The sequence below is a fragment of the Podarcis muralis genome, chromosome Z (genome assembly GCF_964188315.1).
Source record: "Podarcis muralis chromosome Z, rPodMur119.hap1.1, whole genome shotgun sequence".
Taxonomy (NCBI): domain Eukaryota; kingdom Metazoa; phylum Chordata; class Lepidosauria; order Squamata; family Lacertidae; genus Podarcis; species Podarcis muralis.
This window is the reverse complement of record NC_135673.1, coordinates 27,760,271-27,781,178: the sequence shown is the minus strand read 5'-3', so window position 1 is coordinate 27,781,178 and position 20,908 is coordinate 27,760,271. Positions and strand designations below refer to the sequence as shown.

The 20,908-nt window shown below is 44.0% G+C and overlaps 1 protein-coding gene across 8 annotated transcripts in view; it reads right to left on the bottom strand.

Moving 5' to 3' along the window:
- Positions 1-20,908, bottom strand: part of TENM1 (teneurin transmembrane protein 1) — a 388,748-nt gene that overhangs the window by 232,918 nt on the left and 134,922 nt on the right. For all 8 annotated transcript variants that reach the window (XM_077922107.1, XM_077922113.1, XM_077922110.1 and 5 more), the window contains exon 3: positions 13,744-14,004. In XM_077922107.1, the coding sequence (XP_077778233.1) occupies positions 13,744-14,004 (261 nt within the window). The remainder of the gene's footprint in view (positions 1-13,743; positions 14,005-20,908) is intronic.

Below are 20,908 nucleotides of genomic sequence, written 5' to 3'. Positions count from 1 at the left end.
GCATGAATGTGACCTAACACAAGTAACCCTCCAAAAGTTTTTACCTATTAACTAAGTTATGGATGCACCAATATTGGTAGAGGTTGACTGAATGGGTCAGTTTAAGTGGTTTTAAATTGTTTTTAATGCTGTAACCTGCCCTGGGACCTTAGGGTGAAGGGTGGGTAATCAATAAATTGATAACTAATCACATTAATTTGGAGGATGTTCAAATTTAAAATGAGATCCATTCTGAGATATTGTGATACCACAGCTCCATCACATGCTTGCATTCTGGATTACCGACAGCTCTCTCCACAATCCTTCTCCCTATGCAAATTAATTGAGGCAGGGAAAGCTCCTGGTGGGTATAAGATGCAAGCTTCAAGTAATAAGCAGCTAGCTGCTTTTGAGTCCTGAATTCCAAGGTCTCGATGGGCATCCTGTGGAGCCTTCTGCAACAGAAAAACCTATTTCTCCCGCAAGCTTTCAAAGAGAAGACTTGTGAGGAGGTGTGCCTGACAATGAGCCCATTTGGATCCACTTCAATTCAGAGAGGAGAATGGAGGGAATCTGGAATCAATCCTAAAATAGGTTTTAGGGATGTAGATCAAAGATCAGATTTCTGGCTTAGGAGATTTTCCTGTATCCAGCACTGCTTTCTGTTGCATCGGTTGCACCTGGCCAAAAACAACCAATCATTAATGGGCTGGGAAAGGATAGCAGTTAATTAGCAAGAAGACTTATAGTAATTGGTAATTGCAGAGTTAAGTGTTGTCTCAAGTTATTAGAGCAGTGGTGGCCAAACTTTTTTCAAAGAGGGCCAGATTTGATGAAGTGAAGGGCCATGAGGGCTGACCAAAGGGCCAACCAGAGTTGTTGAGCTTTCTTTAGGATTGAAATTGTTGAGCGTTTTTTAGGGTTGAAGTTGTTGGACTTTTTTAAGGATTTTACACCAGGAAATAAACTGCTACAGGGACCGGATTAAACCAACCAGCAGACTTTGGACATGCCTGTATTAGAGCTAAGACTCTATCCTTTGGCTTGTTCATGTGGTCACTTTCATTTCTGTATTTTTTTTCTGCTACCCCGCCCATCAAAAAAGGGCCTCCTGTTCTAGGCCTACAAAATGAGTAACAATACTTTATATTAAACAAATAAGAACTCAGCATGACTGGTTTGCATGCCAAAGGTGCGAGGTTCAAATTTCCTTACATCTCTAGGTAAGGACCCCTGCCTGAAACCCTAATACTGGTTAGTGTAGAGACAAAGCCAAATTGGATGTGCCAAGGGCCTTATTCTGTACAACAAGGCTTCCTGTGTCCTCAGTGCATTCTCCACATTATTGCCCCTACAAGGCTGGATTCAGGACGAAGGAAAAACTAAATTAAAATAAAATAATAATAAAAACCTGTTTGGGGCTACCACTGAAGAGAACTCAGAAATGCCAAATCCTGCACAGACTGGAGCATATAAATCCAATATTATTTCAGCTGTACCACTTGGTTTCTGGGCTCAATCCAGCAGGGATTTGCTTGTAGTTCTATGGTAGGGTCTGATGGGGAATCTCAGACCTGATGGACCTTCAGCCCTCTCTAAACGGCCCTTGGGACTGCCCTCAGGCCACACACCCTTACACTCCCCAATCCCCATGCTTAACATTGTTTTTGCCTGGCTGGGATTTAGCCTTTAACTCTTATACAGACCCTCCAAGTGTCCCTATTTTCAAGGGGCAGTCCTGGATTTACAGAAGCCGTCCTGGTTTCTGAGTTGATCCTGGAATGTCCTACTTTTCCTTAGGATATCCCTATTTTCACCGGAGAAATAACAGAGGGTATGGAGTTCTGCGACCCCCCGAGCCAAGGGGATCAGTAACTATACAACCTTTAGAAGACATCTGAAGGCAGCCCTGCATAGGGAAGTTTCTTTAATGTCTAATGTTTTATTATGCTTTTATATATTTTGGAAGCTGCGTGGCTGGGGCAACCCAGTCAGATGGGTGGGATACAAATAACAAAATTAATATTATTGTGGAGTAAAGGTAAAGGGACCCCTGACCATTAGGTCCAGTCGTGACCAACTCTGGGGTTGCGGCGCTCATCTCGCTTTATTGGCTGAGGGAGCCGGCGTACAGGTTCTGGGTCATGTGGCCAGCATGACTAAGCCACTTCTTGCAAACCAGAGCAATGCATGGAAACGCCATTTACCTTCCCGCCGGAGGGGTACCTATTTATCTACTTGCACTTTGACGTGCTTTCAAACTGCTAGGTTGGCAGGAGCAGGGACCGAGCAACAGGAGCTCACCCCATTGCGGGGATTCGAACTGCCGACCTTCTGATCGGCAAGTCCTAGGCTCTGTGGTTTAACCCACAGCACCACCCGCGTTGGACACTCCTATTTTCATCGGAGAAATGTTGGAGGGTATCGCAATAATGCTTCTTGCTTGTCTGTACAGAGAGAGATGTGCAGATGTGTAGAAACCTAGCCTACTGTAGAAAACTAAAATTCATATTCATTGCTCTTCCCACTCTTGCCTCTGTTCTCTGGAATGTGACACTTAGGCTGTACAAGCTTCCCCACCCCTGCTCCATGGGCCCCATGTCCTATCCTTGGCACCTCTGTTTAAAAAGAGAATCAGGTAGCAGGTGATCCAAAAGAGTCTGCCAGAGAGTCACAGCTGGTCTGATCAAATAACACTGAACAGATGTACAAATAGCCTTGACTTAAGGCAGCTTATTGTGTTTTGGCTATTGTGATGTTAGCTGCTTTTGGATATAGTGATGGCTTTTGTGCTGTGCAGGTTTTTTTTTTTTTTACAAATGTAATTTGCTTATGCTATTTTAAACCTTCACAGTAATCCCAAGGCAGCTTATAAAGTGGCGTAAATAGAGTGGGTTAAAACTCTCAAAAATAAATAAGAATAAATAAGACCCAAACCTTTAGGACAAACTCTGAGCCCTAGGCTGACATCTGATCATAGCAATATGCCGGGTTCATAATGGCTGTTCTTGAAACAGATCCTCATGGGAGCAGAGCAAAGAAAGCATCTATTTGACTACAGAAGCAAGAAATCTCCTTTGCCCAGATAAGAAAAACTCTACATAAATGAGGCAGTAGCTCCTGTATCTATCCTCAAGGATTGCTAAGGGATATTTAGCTTTACGTACTATACTTGAACTGTGCTTCTTAACACAGATTCAAAAGAGTCAGTATATTGCAGCAGGGGGGTAGGGGGTGGACAAATTCAAAATCCCCAGATAATTGGCATTATAAACAGCCCAGCCCACCATTGTTCATCAGCATCGTTTAGAAAACCAGTTTCACCAGTTTCATCCTTGATATGTTTACTGTTTCATCTTGATATGTTTACTGTCCACTGGATAGCAGTAAATTGGAATTTCACAGAAATGTATCTGTACTGTTTTGCTGACCATTGTGTCATTTTAATACGTTCACTCAACAAATGCTAAAAAAAAAGTTTTAAACAGAGTCACTGCAGTTAATTTTTACACCGTGATTAGGTTATGCATCCAAGAAGGGGATATGAATCAGGCATAGATAGTTAAAAGGCTGGAAATGATCCTTAATCTGTGTCTGTGTTAGTGAGAAATTGGATGTAAAAGATTTAACACAGATGCAAAGACACAAAGTTACGGTGGGGGGGGGGGGCCAGAGAGACCAATGGGAAAGGGAAGATGTAAACAAGAATGAACGATTGAATAATGCAGGCCACTTCAGACATGGATGAGAGGCACTAAAGATCTGAAATAAATTATACCTTAAAACGATTCAATAAAAATCAGAATTGTAGTGCAGTAATCAGGCGACATATTGGGAGGGAGGGGGGGAAATATAGCCTATAAAAAGCAGAAGGGATTTTCGACCGCTGCAGCATATTAGCTCCTGTGGAGAAATACGTGCAGCCAGGATGAGGTGATAACACACCAGCCAAAGGCAGCTGGATGTACGTTTTCCAAGGAAGAGAACTGCAGAAATTGTCATCTTCAAGCAGAAAACAAAGTGGAGATGAAAAATAAAAACAATGAATGCAATTGTCAACAGAAGTGAAGATAAACATAACACTGAATGAAGTAATGGAAGTTGGGGGATGGGGGAGGCACAGCTTATCTTTCTTCCTCCCCCCCCCCCCCCAATAAAATGTGTGTGGGGTATGGAGACAGCACAGCACACCTCTCTCAAGCAAGCACATGCACCCATACAAAAATATTAATGGGCAAATGAGTAGTTCTTTGCTGCTGATATACAGCAATGTTGTGGTTCCCCAAAAATCAATTTATGCTGGTTTAGTTGCACTGGGCAACTGGTATTACAACAAAGTCACTGGTGTTGTAGGGCAGGGGGGAGGGGGCTGCGTTTCATGGCAGTTGTTTGTAGTATGAGCACTATGAGGAAATGTGCCTCCCAGCTAGCTTTATAAACAGTAGCACACCCACTGCACCCAGCGCTGGCCCAGGACATTTTGCTACTAGAGGCAAGACAGAAATTGCTGTCTCTCACTTCCTATGGTGTGTCTATGATATTCAACCATGAGCACAGCGCCAAAGGTGCGCAGGGGAGAAAGCAGAGGCACACACAGTGGAGGAGGTGGGTTAAGAAGATCTGCCACCCCTCTCAGCTGCCCTGAGCCTGCTACTCTGAGACCACAACCTCAACTCGCCTAATGAGCAGGCCAGCAGTCCTGGCTCCACATGTATACTAACTGGTGTTGTGTTTGATTTTTTAACCTGAAGATTTGACAGCTGTAGTGCAATGCAGATGTGGATGCCTTTGAATGCTGAATGAGGTTTAGGGAAGTTGGCTCCAATGGAAGGTTGGCCCCCGAATTATTTTGCTGGAGGGTTAGGGCGATCTTCCAGGAGAGTGCAGTCTGTAGGAGTGCAGTCTGTAGGAAGGTCATCCCTGCAGCAAGTAGTCTACAACATGTAAAATGCATATCCCCTGAAACCTAATCACCAGAGGGGTAGTGTGTGTGTTGCATTTGTCTTGTTCCTGTTCAAGGTTCAAGGGCTGGTCAAGAAAACTGTGACCCCTGATTCAAAGATTTCTCATCCCTAATGTGAAGTGAGGTAGAGAACATTATTTCCAGTCATTTATCAACACCATTTCTCTGATAATTTATTAGGATCCTGTCCTGTTGCTCTTCAAAAAAGAAAAAAAGAAAAGAAAAAGTCCTAAGATGATGCACATTCCTTCTCAGCCTTCAATAGTGCAGCTTCAATACTACTGATACTATGGTTGATTCTGAATTGTAATAGGTCGTTTTAATGGTTGGCGCTTGTGCATTTATTATTTATTTATTTATTTATTTATTTATTTGCGATTCTTTTATACTTTGCTGCATCGTGAATACTGAAGAGGGCCTTCCTTCTTCTTGTCCTTCTTTCTGTCAGCAGGTGAAGACTTTGTTCTAGCAGGCTTTGGGGAACTGACTGCTTTTAATGAAAGAGATGGTGTTGTGACTGTCTGTTTTTAATATACCATCTCTCTCATAGCTCTATCCCTATCTATTCTCTTCTATTAAGACTTAATTTTTTTAAAGTGATTGTTTCTTCTGTGGTTTTATCTGTTTTATCTGTAAGCATCCTTGTCAGGGAGAAGGACAGGATATAAATAAGTATCTGGCAATTATATATTATTACATATAAACTGAGGGGAAATAGAATATGTGTTGGCCAGCAGGTAATGGCACATTTTTCTAGTTTTCCACTACTTTGGGCAACTCTGCCCTGGAAGCGTATTACATTTCTATCCTTCCTCTTTCTACATGGGTAGTTGTAAAAAAGGGCCCAGCTTACACCAGCATAGCTCCAATGGAGAAAATAACAATTTCACAAAAACTGTATCGTTTTGATGATTCAGTGTTCTTTACACCCTATGGCAAAGCTATATTGGGAAGGCCTGTGCCTACATTTTGCAGTACTGAACTAGTTGCTTTCAGGTACTGTATGTAAGCAAATGTTCATTCCAGAACACGCAAAAGAATAAACAGAATCCATGTGACCACTGTACGCATGAAAAGAAAGTTGGCTTGGCAGAGCACTTGTAATTATTCTTCAATTACTTTGTAGACAAATGAACGAGGATATTGGGAGAGAAGTCTAATAAGAAAGACATTGAAAAAATGATTATATGTAATTACATGATAGTATGATGAGGGCTGATCTGAAGAGCTAAATTATGTTGATTGGTTCAGGATTGTGGCATTGGGTTGCAACTGATAAGACTGCTGTGATCCTTTGATTGGTGAAGAGAAATCATGTATGGAATTTAGAAGTGCATAAGAAACATTGCTTTGAAGCCTCCTTATTTTTGAGGCTGTCCCTATCCACATTTGTATAAAGGCCTATTATTTTCAATTGGAATCTGCATCCTTGTCTTTTGGGTTGCTGTGAGGGATACCTCCAGCCTAGGAACCCCTTTTAAATTTCTCGAACAGCTCCAACGCTTATTCATACAGCAGGCTGCCAAGAAGACCGCCACGTGCAAATCAGTAGCTATTTTTGAAAAGGAAGTCTAGACTTAGATGGCTTTGAAATAGGATTAGAGAAATTTAAGGATGGCATACCTATTAATGGATGATAACAGTTTGTAACTCGCTTATTTCCTTATCCATCCCAATCCATGCCTTTCTAGATCAGGGTGGTCCAACACGTGGCCTGAGGGCTGTATACAGCCCTTGAGGCCTTTATTTTTGGTCCTCAGCAATATTTGATGCCCTTCTCAAAGCTGCGTAAGCGAGGTGCTGGGCTTTGAGGAGGCATTGTAAGGGTTCTGACAGGGTCCTAGAGTCCTCCTTCCTCCTCCTGAAAGCCGAGATAGCACTTGCCGAGTTTTGGGAAGAAGATGGGAGAGCTCTAGGACCCTCCCAGAGCCTTGCTTGGCTGGCTTTGGGAAGGCAGCATGATGGCTAGATATGTGTGTCAAATTTTGGGCCTGCCCCCCACCCTACCCTGCATGACAAAACAGTGTGCAGCTCACGGGTTCCATGTTGAAGTACTTTTGCGGCCCACTTGGTATAAAAAGTTGGACCATCCTGTTCTAGATTGTAAGACTGAAGGCATGCCTTTTAATGGAGTGATAAACAATTTTCTTCTGTAGGAAACAGAAATGCTGGACTACATTAGCTCCATTATGTAAGGTTTATCAAGCTCTCATGTTTTGCATTATTGCACAAAATAATACAAAAGCAGTTTCTGTGAATGGTAAGGCTTTTTTTTTTTAAAAAAAAGGTATAGCCATCCTGTTTTAAGATGAGTTGTCCAGATATGTAAAGCAATTTTTCCTACTACCTGAAAGTAAATCCTATTTATATGCCAATAAAGGTTTGAGATTGAGACTGAATTGAATAGATCCTATTATTTCTGCCTCTTCATATACAATTAAATATTTACAGTTACATTTTGGGGGGATGAGTCAAGTGTATAGAGGCATCCTTCATCCTGACACTACATCATAAAGGCTTAAAGCCCCCAGTGGTGAAATGGCTCAGTGCTTCCGGCTGTTAACCAGAAGGTTGGTAGTTCGAGCCCAACTAGGGACAGTTAGAGGAAGGATTTCTGCATTGCTAGGGATTGAACTAGAATACCCTCAAGGTCCCTTCCAACACTACAATTCTATGATTCTGTGATGAAATGATTTTGCCATAGACTGCAAACTTGTTAGAAGACCCCATGAGGTGCAACATGTGCTTCTCAGAGAGGATGTACTTTGACATAAATCCTAATTCCTACCATAACACCCTTTTCTTACTAAATTTGTGCATAACAGTACTTGGATTCCTTTCTGCAACAATATATTACACCTCTGCCTAGGCTTTGTTATCTGGATTAGGTATATTGAGGATGTAATGGTGTTGTTGTTTTTTTTTAAACTGACTTCAAGTTTTTTTGTTTTCATAACTTTCAGAGCCAGAAAAAATAATGATTCAGGTTTAATTTCTTTCCCATTTTCCATCATTTCCCCCCTCAAACTAGAGACACCTTCCTTCCTTCCTTCCTTCCTTCCTTCCTTCCTTCCTTCCTTCCTTCCTTCCTTCCTTCCTTTCTTTCTTTCTTCCTTTCTTTCTTTTAAAAAAAGGAAGAAAAAATATGTGTGGAAGGGGGAAGAGAATATGTTTGCACTCAGGTTGCTGAAGGCAAAGATTAGTTGGCTGATGGAAAAGAAAAATTCCTTCATTTCCTTTAGCTCAAGACATCTTGAGATATTCTGTAAAATATTTAACACTGCCAACACTTTGTTCTATAAAGAGTTCCTTCTGTAGCTGTAGAACAAAATGCCCAGAAGAGTCGTGGCTCTTTGCAAAGACCTGAGATAAATAAATATATAAATAAAGGGCTGTAGCCCGGAGATGAAAACGTTCCATAATTCATTGGTGATATTCAGCGTTAGCTTCTCCATAGGAGGAGAATCTTTTCTCTTCCCAAATTCTGTCCATGAAATGGAGCAGAATGTATTCTAAAAGCAGGATTTGAAACAAGGACATCCCCACCAACCCCCGGCTCCATCTCCCACTGGTGACCCTGCTGAAAGAAGGCAGCTTGTTGGTCCACCACATATTTCTGTATAGCCAGAGTCAGCGGCAGTCGGGCTGTTCCTCCAAGCTGCTCTGCTGGCAAAGGCTGCAGCCCTAGTTATGCAAACAGAAGTCCCGCTGATACAAATTCAACTTAAGGACATGCAACATGGCACGCAACGGCAGCCTAGACTCCTGAATCAAGGCTCCAATTACCCCCTGATGTGCACCAGAGGCTCCCGATGATCACTGTTTTCTCCGCCGCTGCAATTTTTGGGGGGCAAGGGGGAGGGAGGGAGACTCTGCATGCTCAGGAAGAATGCCAAGGCATCACAGAACACCAAATGCTGACTCGCCTCTAATCTCTCATGCAGCTGCTCTCTCTCTCTCTCTCTTGCTCTTTCTGTGCTGTCACTAAAAATACTGTCTCTAGATGAACTGTCCACTATAGCTGCAAAAATTAATGCTGTGAGGGAGAGAAAAAGAACATGTTTATACGAGCTCTTATTTGCTCTCACAGTTTTCCATATTCCATACTGTCGTTCTGATCATTTTGGTCCTCCTACCTCCCATCTTAGGGACACGGGTGGCGCTGTGGGTAAAAGCCTCAGCGCCTAGGGCTTGCCGATCGAAAGGTCGGCAGTTCGAATCCCCGCGGCGGGGTGCGCTCCCGTCGCTCGGTCCCAGCGCCTGCCAACCTAGCAGTTCGAAAGCACCCCCAGGTGCAAGTAGATAAATAGGGACCGCTTACTGGTGGGAAGGTAAACGGCGTTTCCGTGTGCTGCGCTGGATCACCAGATGCAGCTTTGTCACACTGGCCACGTGACCCGGAAGTGTCTCCGGACAGCGCTGGCCCCTGGCCTCTTAAGTGAGATGGGCGCACAACCCCAGAGTCTGTCAAGACTGGCCCGTACAGGCAGGGGTACCTTTACCTTTACCTTTACCTCCCATCTTCCAACTAAGGATGTTGGACAATTCTGATGAAAATAGGAAAGGGAGCAGAAATTGCTGGTGTTCACTCATTCATCCCACATCCAGAAAAGAAATCAATCCAGATTGGTATTCGCTGTTGTGTTTGTTGTTGCTTTCAGTCCACAAACAATATGTTTACTTTCCTTCCATGTGCGTTGTGTTCCCCCCATTATGTCCCTGCCCCACATTTGTACTGCATTTCCTTGGGATGAAACAATATAATGACAATTTAACTTATGTAATATACATAATTGAGGGACGCGGGTGGCGCTGTGGGTAAAACCTCAGCGCCTAGGACTTGCTGATCGCATGGTCGGCGGTTCAAATCCCCGCGGCGGGGTGCGCTCCCGTCGTTCGGTCCCAACTCCTGCCCACCTAGCAGTTCGAAAGCACCTCCGGGTGCAAGTAGATAATTAGGGACCGCTTACCAGCGGGAAGGTAAACGGCGTTCCGTGTGCTGCGCTGGCTCGCCAGATGCAGCTTGTCATGCTGGCCACGTGACCCGGAAGTGTCTGCGGACAGCGCTGGCTCCCGGCCTATAGAGTGAGATGAGTGCACAACCCTAGAGTCTGGCAAGACTGGCCCATACGGGCAGGGGTACCTTTACCTTTTAATATACATAATTAATTAAACAAGTCACCTAATTTTGCCACAATGGACAACAAAATGAATAATGCAGTTTTTGATGAAAGGTAAACTGCAGTGGAACAGAACCAGTGCTGCAGGCGACATATATAAGCTGTTATGGAAAACAATCCTTTTATACCTCCCTACTTCCTGCAACCAGTTCTGCTCTCTGCCTCATCAGTTCCATGCACTGCTTCAACCACAACTACAACCTCCTTTGTTCAGAACTTCATTTGTTTTCTTTCTTTCTTTCTTTCTTTCTTTCTTTCTTTCTTTCTTTCTTTCTTTCTTTTGTGTAGACCAGGGGAAAACCAGATGAAAACAGGCAGGAAAGTGCTTGAAGAAGGGAAACTTCAGTGACATTCTTGCTCTCCACTGCTCACTTAGAATCATACAATTATAGAGTTGAAACACCTAGTCTAACAAAATGCAGCCTCCTTGGTAGATGGCTGGCTGTCCAGCTTCTCCTTAAACACCTCCAGTGAAAAGCAGCCCACCACCTCCTGAAGCATCCTCTTCCACTGTCATACTACCTCTACAACAGTGTTTCCCAACCTTGGGCCTCCAGCTGTTTTTGAACTACAACTCCCATCATCCCTGACTAGCAAGACCAGTGGCAAGGGATGATGGGAATTGTAGTCCAAAAACAGCTGGAGGCCCAAGGTTGGGAAACACTGCTCTACAAACTTTCTCCTATTCTTTAGGGCTCCTCACAACAACTTGTTTATTCAGCATTCAGAGTTTTGGTTTGCTTTTCAGGAAGTGTGATTTAGCTCGATTTACCTATAAATGCAAACTGAACTGAATTTCTTCTCCATCTGTGACACCCTCCCAATCCATGGCAACAGCCTTAGACCTTGGACACAGACTTTGACAAATCAGCACCAGACGTCCCTTGACTGTCTTAGTAAGCAGCCATTGGGGAACCTTCTTCTGTACAGAACTGCAGATATGACAAAAGGATGCAAACTACACAAAGGTGAGTTGGAATGTCACAGAATGTATAAACTGCCACCCAGGAGTTATTCTACAACCCTGCAATTATCTGGGATGTCTACATAAACTGTTCCTTGCATCCCCCAGTACCTGCATTTGAAGATCTGAGGTACATGCAACTCTTATGAGCTTCCATAGAAAGGGGTGGGTCATTCTTTTGTTGCTGTTGCTTATTAAATTTATATCCCACCCTCCCATCCAAGGAGCCCAGGGCAGCAAACAACAAGCATAAATAAAATAAAAATAATTCCAGTATATATGCACACAGGGAAACATCTCAACGTGCTGAAAGAGGAAGGTTTTCAGTAGGTGCTGAGACGATATAAGAGATGACACCTGTCTAATATTCAAGGGGAGGGAATTCCAAGGAGTAGGTGTTAGTTGCTAATAACGGACAAGACATCTTGTCTGAAGAATGTTGATGATGCAGGCACAAAAACATGGGATATCACTCAAAATGCCCTGTCATGTATTGTGAATATGATGTGAGCATTGAAGATGGGTTGGGTGCTTGCCCCATGATAAAAGGAGTATCAAGGGTGAGTGATTTGTGATTTTCCCAATCACATAGACTTCAAAATGCACTAGTGAGCTGGGATGCCTGTGGGACATTGACACGAAAAACATACAAGGACAACTGTGGGACAGATTTAAAATTATGCTACTGACTTCACATCTGACCCGAGTTCTCCAACTGTCAAAATGTATAAGTAGAACTGTGGAAAGCAAAGACATCACAAGGGCTGATTACATTTAGCTGTACCATCTCCTGTGCTCAGATGTTATTTGTGTCAACACTCCAAAGTTAGTTAGTATGTTGAGTTTTCCCTTTCAATATTTTATTCATCAGTGTGTGAGTATGCGATTTCCATCTATCCCTCTATCTTAATGGGTAAGCTGAACAGATGCAAATGATATTATGCCAATACAATCATATTAACTGACTACTTCAGAAACACGTTACAGTTATTTTCCCTAAACTCAGTTCAAAGAAAATAAAACAATTCAATAAAAGTGCTTGATATTACAATGAAAGCCCTGAATAACTTAGGCCCAGGATATTTAGAAGATCATCAGTTGGATATATTATCATTATTTTTCAGCCTCTACAGCATGGGTAGGCAAACTAAGGCCTGGGGGGTGGGGGCAGATCCAGCCCAATCGCCTTCTCAATCTGGCCTGCGGATGGTCCGGCAATCAGCGTGTTTTCACATGAGTAGAATGTGTCCTTTTATTTAAAATGCATCTCTGGGTTATTTGTGGGGCATAGGAATTCGTTCATTATTATTTTTCAAAATATAGTCTGGCCCCCCAGAAGGTCCGAGGAACAGTGGACCGGCCCCCTGCTGAAAAAGTTTGCTGACCCCTGCTCTACAGCTACAGGAAGTGCTGCAACCTTCCAACATTTTGACTTTACCCCCAAAGGCACACTCCTCCATTGTTTTCCAAGATGCACGGATGCCAACAACAATATTTGATATCTATCCCACCCTTCCTCCTGAATGAGCCCAGGATATCACAAGGATCTGTGTCAACCTGGGCACCTTCCTTCCAGTTGGTGATGCCCGTCTTCAAATAAAATAGATAATAAAACATAGCTGCTCCACCATCAGCCGATGATGGAAGTTTCCGCAAGCTTTTAGTCTGTTTGAATAAGCAGCGTCTGGGGGCAGGGGCAGGGATGAACCCCCGGCTTTGCACGCAGAAGGTCCCAGGTTCAGTCCCAGGAATCTCCAAATAATCAAAAGTAGCTTCCAATATGAAATACCTTTCTCAGTCTACAGTCCTGGAGAGCCACTAACAGGCAGTATATGCATACATTGTTTATTTATTAATACAAAATTTGTATACCACCCTTCATCTGAAGATCACAGGGCGGTTAACAACATAAAACTACAAGATGAGAACACGAAATGCAAAATAATCAGAACAACAACAAACCAATAACCCCCTTCCCACAAAGACTCTCTATTAAAATTATTATTCGTTTATTATTATAGGATGCTCATGCATAGTGAGTCGGATCATTGGTCTATTGAGCTCAGTATTGTCTACACTGATGGGAAGCAGCTCTCCAGGATTTCAGAAAGGAAATCTTTTCAAGTCCCTCCTGGAGAGTCTGTGGATTGAATCTTGGACCTTCTGTGGTGCAAGGCAGATGCCCTAGCTTTTAGGTACTGAGTGAGGCAAGTAAAAGTCTGTCCTGGAATAAGGCACCTTTCTCCAATGTCTTTGTTTGAATTTGTTGTTATTGTTTTATATTTAACGCTGCTTTCCCCCTTTCAGTCTTTTTAAAACAAACATTGTTGATGGCTCTTACTATGTTGTTCCTCAGCCTGCCCTTTGGATTTCTTTTTAACGAGAGTAGAAATTATCTGATAAATAATGAAGTAAATTTCCACAGTGTATGAAAATTTGATTATTATTATTATTTACAAAACCACCATGGATGCTCACAAAAGCATACATACCCAAGTGTATACATTTTCTACATTTTGTTTACCCGACTGCTGCCTCATTGATAGTTCTGTTTAAGTACAAACTGGCATGGCTGAACCTCTTTCTCTCTCATACATGCACAACCACACCCACATTGAAATAAATCTATGCCTGTTTTTAATGGGTTGCTTCATTACCGTTCTCCCCATCAGACTTCCTTTCGTGGTCAGTATCGGTGAGGGATAGCGCTGAGTTTGCGCGGCTCGATAAACACGAACTGTGCTCCGATTTCATTCCGGACATCCACATCCTCAAGGCCTGATCTGGTGAGGCTCCTCCTTCTGTCTCGGTATCAACATCAGAACCCATCTCTATCGGATAGCCACACTGGGAGACAGCATGCATGTCTGGCTGGTAGCCAGTGCACAAGATATGTGGAGTATCATGAAATTCCATCTCTGCAAAAACAAACACACACCAAAGAAACAGATTTAATAATACATTTACAGACCCACACATAAAGAGAGAGAGAGAGAGAGAGAGAGAGAGAGAGAGAGAGAGAGATCATTCAGCCTTTGCCTATTTTCCAAAAGATTCACTCATAGCATCTTCCACGGCTCCAGCTTTTTTTCTTTTTTAAAGTGTTATGGCCTGTCATTCCCTTGTCCCTTCCATCTTCCAGCCCCAGAACTTCCTCCAGAGCTAATTGTGCATATTCTGCCAGCTGGGTCCAAGGAACAAGGGCTGCAGGCAGCTCACTCAAGCTCACCCACTTCCAGGCATGTTCCTGTTGACAGCAGCCTGCTGGCAGGATCACATCTATTTGTTGTAGCAGGAGCTATAGGGTGACTCGAGCCCAGGAAGTCTGATGAATGCTAATTTGACAACACATTTCAAAAATAGGCAGAATGTGGCCATCTATTGATATTTTAATTTTGCAGGTGGCATATGTGACACTGTAAATATATTTGGAGACGAGGCTTTTGCTGGTACAGAGCAAAACTGTTGTGGGTGAGCTGAAAAAGAAGGATACTTCCTTTCCCTTCAAACGCTTTGCATTGCCTTCACAGAGTATTTCCTTAAATATGCATGCTTTTGTAGTGCTCCAATTCCCACAGGATGTATTTTCTTTGAAGCTCTTATAGTGCCATAAATGGTGGTTTTTAGCTTTGCACATCTAACCTTGTTACCTACAATACTGCATATTCCCTGGAGGAGATAAAACTCAAAGTGGATTTATGATATTCTTAGGCTCTCTTCAAAACACACATAAAGCCAGCAGGTTGGGAACCATTTTCATGTGATGGAAAGCCACAGTGCAGATGCGTGCAGATGAACAGCATGGCTACATAAGCTGGGACATCTGAACATGCACTACTAGCATAGGGAACCTCAGGCTCCAGGGATGAATGCAGCCTTACAGGCCTCTATATCTTTCTCCAGGCTCTCCCAAGTCTTTCGCCAGCCACACACCTCACCAGCTCTGCTCCACAATGTCTATGTCTGGCTGGAAAGAGTCTTTAAACTGTGCCAATGCTCCTTTGTGGTCTGGGTGAAGGGGTATGTGCGTGCCTAAATATGCATGTGAGTACCCTCCAACATTCCTCAGATGAAAACAGGGACATTCTATTCTACCTCAGTGTGCCCTCTATGCCCCTTATATGCACACTGCCAATGGAATACCAGGCTGAGCAGCCCCGATGGCTGTTACCAAGGGGAGTATGTAACAATACCATACCAGCAAACATCTTGGTTATACGTGCAGTGGCGTAGCGTGGGGGGTGCAGGGGGGGCCGGCCGCACCGGGCGCAACATCTGGGGTTAGGGCAAATCCACAAGTTAGGGGGCGCAAATCCACGGGTTAGGGGGCGCAAATTACTTGCCTTGCCCCGGGTGCTGACAACCCACGCTACGCCACTGTATACGTGGGAGCCTTATCTGGTTAAAAATCCACCAGACCACCTCGGGCATCAGAGGAGGCACACGTGCTGAATGTTTACGGGGAACACTTCCATGCCAACAATGTAGTCTCTATGGTCGGCGGTTATGACCACATAAGCGGGGGGCCACTCCTACCACCACCAGTACCGTAGCTGGATGCATTAAAAGGTACTATCTGGCAGAGCTGAGGAGTGCAGCAGCAACAGATGGTGCACCACCTCTTCCCATGAGTCCTGCTATGCCACCATGAGAGGTGGGGCCTCCTCCTCCTTCCCTGTCTCCACCCTTTGCTGCTCCCTTTCCCCACTCACAGAATTTGGAACTCTGACACAATGAAAAGCCATGGCAGCTTAAAGGTTTTCATGATGCTCTTGGCATTTTGGGGGCAGTTGGAAACTATGCAAGTGTGAAGAAACATCTGGATTTTCAGTGGCTGTAATGTCTACTATACAATGATAAGAGTTGCATCTATTGTGCCACCTTTTTTTTTTTTTAATCTGGCCCTACCTACAATTTAGGGTTGGTGAAGGTACCCCTGACCATTAGGTCCAGTTGCGGACAACTCTGGGGTTGCAGCGCTCATCTCGTTTTACTGGCCGGGGGAGTCGACGTTTGTCCGCAAACAGCTTCCGGGTCATGTGGCCAGAATGACTAAGCCACTTCTGGCGAACCAGAGCAGCGCACAGAAACGCTGTTTACCTTCCCGCCGGAGCAATACCTATTTATCTACTTGCACTTGACATGCTTTTGAACTGCTAGGTGGGCAGGAGCTGGGACCGAACAACGGTTGGTAGCATGTCTCAATTCCAGTCTTCTCAATTTCTCATTTTTCCTATTTTAAATTCAGTTCTCAATGTTTCCACATCAGCTTGTGAATTATTATTATTATTATTATTATTATTATTATTATTATTATTATTACTACAGTCGTAACTTGGTTCTCAAATTTAATCCGTTCCGGGAGTTGGACTCCCGAAACAGTTCATAAACCAAGGCACAGCTTCCGATTGGCTGCAAGAGCTTCCTGCAAACCAACTGGAAGTCACAGAAGCCACGTCGGACGTTCAGCTTCCAAAAAACATTTGCAAACCAGAACACTCACTTCTGGGTTTGCAACGTTCAGGAGCCGATTTGTTTGACAACTAAGGCATTCGACTACCAAGGTTCGACCGTACTATTATTATTATTATATCATTCATCATCATAAAAACTCATTAGCATTTTAATGCGAATTGCAATTTTGTTTCTTTCAGCTTTTGGTTACTAAAGCAAGTCCCCTGTATGAGCACATTCCCCTAACATATGCATTTTTATTTATGATGATGATGATGATGATACCCCACCCATCTGACTCAGCTGCCCCAGCCACTATAGGCAGTTTCCAACAAAATATAAAAACACAATGAAATGTCAGACATTAAAAGCTGCCTTCAGATTTCTTTGGAAAGTCATATACCGTATTTTTTGCTCTGTAAGACTCACTTTTTCCTTCCTAAAAAGTAAGGGGAAATGTGTGTGTGTCTTATGGAGCGAATGCAGGCTGCGCAGCTATCCCAGAAGCCAGAACAGCAAGAGGGGTTGCTGCTTTCATTGCGCAGCGATCCCTCTTGCTGTTCTGGCTTCTGAGATTCAGAATATATTTTTTCTTGTTTTCCTCCTCCAAAAACTAGGTGTGTCTTGTGGTCTGGTGCATCTTATAGAGCAAAAAATACGGTAGTTGTTTATCTCTTTGTTTACCTTTGTAAACATTCTTTTAATAGAGAACTGCATCACAAAATCTGGAGATGTGTGAATTTTGAAGGGTGACTATGTATCGGTTCTCATACTGTTTCAGAAAGTGCGAGTTTCATAGATTCAGCTTTAAATGCTAACTGAATTGAATCTTTCCCTCATCCCTATCTACCACTCACAGGTGGACCCTGGAAGACTGCCCACAAGGGAATGTGGAGTTTAGATGGAAGGAGGTTCCCTACCCCCAGGGGAATGTAGTAACCAATTAAGTGTGTGTGTGTGATTCTGAGAGAGAGAGAGAGACTTCCCTTGACAACAAAATGGTGCAATGACTACCCACTTCTAGCAATGGAGGCTGGTCCACCAGGGTGAAGCTCCCACCTGTCCACCTGCCTTACTTACAACCAGCCAACCCAGCAGGCTGAACTGCCTGTTATCTTCCTCGTCCTTCATCTCAGTGTTGCCTTAGCAGGGAGGAGGATGGGGACAAAGCTGGAATTATTTGGCTCTGCTTGCCATTGGCTCAGGCTCCACCTATGGCTGACCTCTCTGCCTCAGCCCTACTAGTCTCAGTGAGCACCAGATGCCACTGCTTTCTCATAGTAGTGCTCCTCTCCAAAGGTCCAGGTACCCACCCTCACCTTCTTCTAACAAACCATTCCACTCCCTCTCCCCAAGTTCTCAATCTTTTTTCTTTTCTTTTCCAACGGATGCTCAGCATTTCATGTCCACTGAGCATGCCAACACCTCCTTTCTGATTTCTCAGTGGCCCTCATGGGTTTTATGGCTATTTTTGTAGGGATTGGAACCCTGGTCTCCCAGTTCCTAGCCCAACGCTCTAACCACTACACCAGAATGGCTCCCAATCCCTGGCCCTGAAGGGAGAAAAAAGCAGGAGTGCTCCTAGATTGTAGTAACTAGAGTGGTAGGATTTAAAAGCTCCCCCTTAATCAACAACTTTCCTGATTACTAAATGAATAAATTTGGGGCTGAGTGGGATGAAATCCTCTAATATGAAGCAAAACTAACCAACGAAGACACACACACACACCCAGCCCCACAAAAAAGCACCACTGCAGAGCAACAAGAAGGTCTCCTTTAATCCCAACAATTGGCTGACGGCAGCTAGAAATGTTTGCTCTCAAATTCCACAGCTACATCCCTGGAGATGAACGCAGGGCTTCCAGCCATGTGGCCCCACCTTTAGAATTCATGCCTTGGGGCAACACATCAAGCTCAAGCAACCTCAAAGACAGGGAAGGGAAACCACATTTATTTTGTTTAGTATTTTGCTTCCTTTGCGTCTTCCACCCACCCACCCGTATTAATCTTAAGGCCCTAGGGGAGAACTTGTCTATGGAGTGGCAGATCTAATTTGTGTTTTAGTCTATGTAATTGCTGCTTCAAGCTGCTTCTGCAATAGCTGCCACAGGACGAACAGAGCAGACGCAAGGGAGACATTTCCCCCACCTCTTTTTGACACTTCAAATGGAAGTGGGGAATGGGCCTGATTTAGAGTACAGGGAAGCAAGTACAGAGTGGAATCCTGTGGCAAAACTTATCGCTACCATGGCTACTTCTATTGGACGTTTGCTTGGCGTCAGAGCGAAATATTGCATGTGGCAGTTGAGACCAGGAAAGGGGCTTGTTTTAACTTCTGAGACTTCGGAACACACACACACGCCACCCATTGCAGACAGTTCCAAGCAAACAGTCTAATACTGTGATTAAGATCAAGAGAGTCTGTAGGGAAGGATCCAGTCTTTGAGGCTTATGCCATTCAGGGCTCTAAACACTGTTGTGTTTACAAACCAACCCAGATGCTTGGAAAGTTGATGTGAATCTTAATCTGCTTTAGTTTTTTTAACATTTAACATTTTGTATTGAATTTTTCTTGGTGTTATTATTTTGTAAACTGCTTTGAGGTTTTCTTTTTCTTTTTGCATTCTAGTGGCATATCAATTTTATGAAATTAAATAAATGAATCGGTCACTAATGCAGCTATTTTAAAACAGGGGTTATATGTGGTCTAAAGGGACGTGGGTGGCGCTGTGGGTTAAAGCCTCAGCGCCTAGGACTTGCCGATCGAAAGGTCAGCGGTTCGAATCCCCGCGGCGGGGTGCGCTCCCGTCGTTCGGTCCCAGCGCCTGCCAACCTAGCAGTTCGAAAGCACCTTCGGGTGCAAGTAGATAAATAGGGACCGCTTACCAGCGGGAAGGTAAACGGCGTTCCGTGTGCTGCGCTGGCTCGCCAGATGCAGCTTGTCACGCTGGCCACGTGACCCGGAAGTGTCTGCGGACAGCGCTGGCTCCCGGCCTATAGAGTGAGATGAGCGCACAACCCTAGAGTCTGGCAAGACTGGCCCGTACGGGCAGGGGTACCTTTACCTTTACCTTTATGTGGTCTAAAGGGAGCCCCAGGCAGTAATCTGGGGTCCACTGCATTTTGGACCAATTGAAGTTTCTGAGTCGTCTTCAAAGGCATCTCCAGCCAGAGTGCATTCCAATAATCACATCTGGAAGTAGGAGTGGCCAAGTAATTTCTGTCCGAAAGTGGCCATAGCTGGCAAACCAACTGCAGCTAGAAAGGGGCACTCCTAGTCACCAAGGCCACCAGAGCCTCTGAAGATAGTGCTGAATCTGGGACCACCACCACCCCAAGCTATGGACCTGCTAGGAGTACAACCTCATCCAGGACTTAAAAATTTCAAAATCAGCACAACAGTTAAAAACAATACAGAGCTCAGACAAAGACAGAAAACACCAAACTGAGTCTGTTCCAGTGTGGAGAAAATATATATAACCACACTGAGATAAAAGTGTAAGGGTGGGGGTGGGGGTGGGGGGTGGGGTGCTGTGTTGTAGGAAAGCAAATTGCAAAATATTGTATTCAATCCTTTCTGAATCTAAAATGTGGTGCCCAATTAATGAATGGTGAAATGAGTTGCTTACAGAAACGATACTTCTTTTTTCCCCTTTTACTATCTGATTTTGCAGCAGCAAACCCTCTGTTTTGCATTTCTATACTCCTGGGCATTTAATTTATTCTAACATTTAACTCCGCACATAATGGAGTTTTTGCCATTTAAAAGAAGAAAAGGTAGCATGTTTAACAAAGGAAGGGGGTGAGAGTAGAGTGTTGAAGAGTGTTGGAGGAAACTTTGCAAAAGAAACATCCACATCTAGTGATGAAGAAATGCAGTCTGCCGATCTGAGCAACAAAATCATAGGGTCTGATTTCTGATATTGGGTGGGTGGGATTTTTCTGGGTGGTGTTGGTATGTGTTGTTCTTCAGAATTTGCTACATACCAGGGATGATGGAGTCTCAGAAGTCCCTTACACAGAACTTCCAAAGTACCTGGCATACAGTTGGTTGTTGGGTGCTGCTTGGATAACACAGTACAAGGAGCTTCGCCACAGACCTATGCTCAATTAGGGTCGCCATATGTCCGGATTTTCATGGATATGTCCTCTTTTTCAGGGGTAAAATTTCTGTCCAGGGGGATTTTTAGAATCTGCAAAAATGTCTGGATTTTTCCCTTTTGGTTCCAAGGGAGAAAATGAGTGCAGTCACATCCCTCCCCAGTGCCCTCAAACTGGCTGCAAAGCTGCCCACATGGTGAGGAAAGTGCAGGCTGAATTTCTCTGGAGGAGGAGGCACTGGCAAAAGGAGCATCGGCAGTGGCTCTG